This window comes from Coenobita brevimanus, chromosome 84, assembly GCF_032717465.1.
Source record: "Coenobita brevimanus isolate Jiangsu-jjx chromosome 84, ASM3271746v2, whole genome shotgun sequence".
Taxonomy (NCBI): domain Eukaryota; kingdom Metazoa; phylum Arthropoda; class Malacostraca; order Decapoda; family Coenobitidae; genus Coenobita; species Coenobita brevimanus.
The window spans coordinates 2,532,361-2,536,678 of record NC_137037.1 but is presented as its reverse complement, the minus strand read 5'-3'; the positions used below and the strand labels follow the sequence as shown (position 1 = coordinate 2,536,678).

Here is a 4,318-nt window from a genome sequence, read left to right as displayed (position 1 = left end):
TTATTTCCTTCTTTCCTGTCAAATTTCCTCGGCGGTTTTTCTACGTTGCATAGAGGTCCTTCGCACTTTTTCCTGTCGGTTTCTGCTGGAGGATTTGGTGAGGGGGGCGAGGATTGTTGCTGTTTTCCTCCTCCTCCTCCTCCTCCTCCTCCTCCTTCTTCTTCTTCTCCTCCTCCTTCTTCCAGCTCACAAAATCAGACACGGCCATCATCGTCTTTTCAACAAACAGCCTCGAAAGGACCACAAGTTCTGATGCCACTTGCTTTCCTTTGCATTCCTTTGTATTCCTTTGTACTCCTCACGTCGCCGTCTACATCGCAAACTGTTCAGGATAATGTAGTTCAATCACCAAGGAACACATTTTTTTTTTCTTTTTTTTTCTTTTCTTTTTGGTAATACTGTTCGTTGTTCTGGCATCGTATTTATCACAAACCACCCAAGCCTCATAGTTAAGCCAGAAGGATGTAGGCTTTATTATTATTATTATCATTATTATTATTATTATTATTATTTTTACAGGTTATCGGCCTTGCATTACCACACACACATATATACCACAAACCTTTCAAAACATCGCAGATCAGCAAAGTTCAGTTAACAAAGATATCACTGAGTTCTGCAAGTATTTTCATTGTTACTTCACTGATCACAAAACTCTCAATGTATCGCTGTTCAGTAAAGTTCAATCAGCAAAGATACCACTGAGTTTTGCAAGCCTTTCAATAGTTCCTTCACTGTTCACAAACGTTCACACATCGTCGTTCAACCAGCGAGGATACTACAAAGTTTTCAATGCTCTTCTTGGCTCCCTCACCGAATATTATCACACAGTATCCATACTCTCCCGCTCGGCTCCCATCGGCCTCGTCTTCCTGTCCATTCTTCCTCTCTACTGCAGGGGTGTGAGGGGTAGGGCGATGGCTGTAGGGGTGGGGGAAGGGCGGGGAGTTGAAATGGGGAGGGGCAGGTCCTAATGCTGTACCCACAACCCCACCATCACCCCCAACCTCAACCACCACCACGCTGTACACACACACCCTGTACCGTGACACAAGGAAGAAAAAATCAGTTATGTCTATCTTTTGCCAGCCGCCTTAATCCCATAAAGGGGTGGCCACAAACAAATCGCCCCCATTATGTGCTGAGGTGTATCAATTCTTACACAAAAATCTATAGCACTGTTCGAGCGAGCGAAGCGAGAGAGAATATTTTATCTCAGTGGAAATTTGGAGCGTAAAAATCTTGCCCCAAATGGTTTGTAAAATTTTCCTGCCTTTCTTTTACCTATTGAAGAATCTTGGCATGTCATACCATTTTAAAAGTGTCAGGAAAACTGCCTTCCAATGGTATATAATTTTTTTTCGAAATAAAGAGTCAAATCTTGCCAAAAAAAACACCCCCCAAAATTCCAGGTGGCAAGAAGAGAGCACCAATCTTTTTTTGTTTAATTTATTTTCATGAATTATGCCAATTATTGGGTGTTGTGCCTTTCTGAAGACGTCATGAAAAACGCCTTTACTGGTAACAATAATTTTCTCCCCAAAGGAGCCAAATGTAGCCGAAAAAAGGCCAAAAATACAACCTTGCTCGCTCGGAATGTCTTCCTTTGCTACCTACTCTAGTCAACTTGGGCAAGATTCCTGGTGCTAGATTGGTTAGTGAAGGTTATCTAACTCATCCACCTCGAAATGCATCTCATGGGCTTAATAACATCGTCAGCTGATAGCCAAAAAAGAAAAAAAATGGCTATGACAGGTCCCTTCTACGTAAAACTGGTCATCATGCATCAGCAATAATCCAATGAATCAAATGAAGAAGGCGTCTTTGTTTGGTGGGTTTCCTTTTGATCTTACACAACTGAGCCTCTGTCACAATGGTAAATATTAAAATCGTGGTGCCAAGAAATCTGATGAGCCTTTGTTATTAGGCAGGAATGAGTCTCCTTGATTACTAGCCAAATCCACCTCCTGCGAGACTACACACAGCCTTCAACTGAGCTGAAAAGGGTTAGGAATTTTTAGTATGTAAAAAATGAAGTGACACTAGTGAAGCAACGACATAACCAACTATCCAATATGGGGGGGACAAAGATGGAGCCAAACCCTATTCTTCTGGGGACACTTGGGGAGGGGAGTGGCACTAGATCCACTACAGTATGTCTTAAAAGAATTTCAGATCAATTTCACAACATACAGCATACATTAAATAATTATCAATGGGGGAACTAAGGGTGGGATTCGGGGGCCTTTACTCTCCTCCCCTTCCCCCCAGTACTACGCCGCTGTAGAGATGGGTTGAATGATGTAAATGTGGTTGAGAAACTGTGTAGATTATCTGTAAGGGGTTCGTTTCACCAGACGACGAACAGAACCAATTTCACAAGTAGGATACCAGAGAGACTGTGGTGTAAAAATTATTGTCTCTGGATACTACCTAAACCAGCAAACCAGCCCTACAATCTAACTACATCTGGCCTTCAACACCGCTGAAAGACACTGGGGATGTCCGTCAGGGTAGACCAAACTGACCTGCTGCTGCTGTTGCTGCTGCTGCTGCTCTCTCCTCCAATATAGACGCCTGGAGTGGAATATCGGTGTGCAGGGTAACCACGCTGCTCTCCCAGTACTTGTCGTGGATGGCGGCGGTGCATTTGAGGTGGGCTGGACCGCGACGCACCAGGCGAGGCCATAGAGGGAACACCAAGCCCAACATGGCCGTCTCCAGCCCGCTCTCACCCTCTTCCACCGGTGGGTAGTGCCGCAGCCAGGAGGGGTCAGCCTGCCAGGGGGTGAAGTCAGGGATTGTTGATAATGAATAAAACGCTCACGGGGAAGGCAACAGCACTGGCCGCCTCGTCATCAGTTCACATGAATCCGAGAGGAAACATCACAACTACACCATCGTCTCACATCGTCCAGACCTGCAACGGTGGGATAGCTTCGAGGTCTTCTTTGACGTGTTTCACCGATCTAATGGCATAATGAAACCTGTCACTCTGCAAATATTTCACATTCAGAGACTCTCCTTCCATTTCAAACCCCTTTTCAAACCCTTTTGTCGTGTGTTTCATCTCGGCATCACATCAATGTATTTCACGTAACATAAGAGCCGACGAAGAGGTCTAGCTGAACCTTTTATCGTGATAGTACAAATGTCTGTACTTACTGCATACATTTGGATGTTGTTGGAAGGTAATATTAGAGTACAAATATTAAAACAGTTCAACTCACGGGCTGATCGTTGATGTAGAAAGTAAGATCAGCGGGAGGCTGAGAACGCGGTGAGGTGCAGTTGGCCCTTACATCCTCATGAAGCTGGTACGCTTTGTTTACACCGCTGATCACAGGCCTCTCGTCCGGCAGGTCTGTGGGGACGGATAGAGGGAGAGGTAAGGAGAGTGCTAAGGTGCAGAGAAGCCCCAGATTTTTACTATAATTTGTGCAGCAGGTGATGAACAGAAAATGTAAACTTTCCGTGTCGTTGCTGGCTACTGTACGCTTTTTAATTTACTATCTATCTATCTGTCTATTGCCAGACGCCTTAATCCCATACGAAGTGGCCACAAACAAATCGCCTCCAAGTCACCCTGTCCCCCGCCATTTCACTGCCCCGTTCCCAGCTCACAGCCCCCTCTCTCATATACCTCTCCGCTTCATCCCTCCATCTCATCCTTGGTCTCCCCCTCCCTCTCTCCCCCTCCACTTCACTCACATACACTCTTCTCCTCAGTCTCTCACTCTCCATCCTCTTCACATGGCCAGACCACCTCAGTGTGTTTCTCCTAACGCTTCCTATCACATCCACATCCACACCACAACGCTCCTTCACTTCCTCATTTGTTAGTCTGCCTCTCCATGTGACTCCATAGGCTCCTCTCCAATAACTCATTTCCACTGCTCTCACTCTTGACTTGTGTCCCTCCAACAACGTCCAAGCTTCACTTCCATACGTTAGAGTTGGTATCACAGTATTGTCATGTAGTAACTTTTTCACTTTTGAATTTACAATGCAAGTTAATTCCATCTAACAGTTTTGGGTGTTCCATGAAAGACTGCCCAAAATAAGAAGCATGTTTACAAAATCATGCTCTGTTTTAATATTACACTCGAAAAAGTGCGTACTTGGGTCACACACACACACACACACACACACACACACACACACACACACACACACACATCATTAAGTTCAGTTTTCTTCGCTATGTCCTTAAGTCTTACGCCCTACTGCCCTCCGCGCAGACACACACACACACACACACACTCTCTCTCTCTCTCTCTCTCTCTCTCTCTCTCTCTCACACACACACACACACACA

At 45.2% G+C, this 4,318-nt stretch overlaps 1 protein-coding gene across 1 annotated transcript in view; it reads right to left on the bottom strand.

Moving 5' to 3' along the window:
- Window positions 1-731: 731 nt before the first annotated feature.
- LOC145410016 (uncharacterized) overlaps window positions 732-4,318 on the bottom strand; it is a 4,382-nt gene continuing 795 nt past the window's right edge. The window contains exons 3-5 of the mRNA XM_080280237.1: window positions 3,231-3,364; window positions 2,529-2,778; window positions 732-892 (exon numbers count right to left, since the gene is read on the bottom strand). Coding sequence (XP_080136363.1) covers window positions 732-892; window positions 2,529-2,778; window positions 3,231-3,364 — 545 coding nt within the window. The remainder of the gene's footprint in view (window positions 893-2,528; window positions 2,779-3,230; window positions 3,365-4,318) is intronic.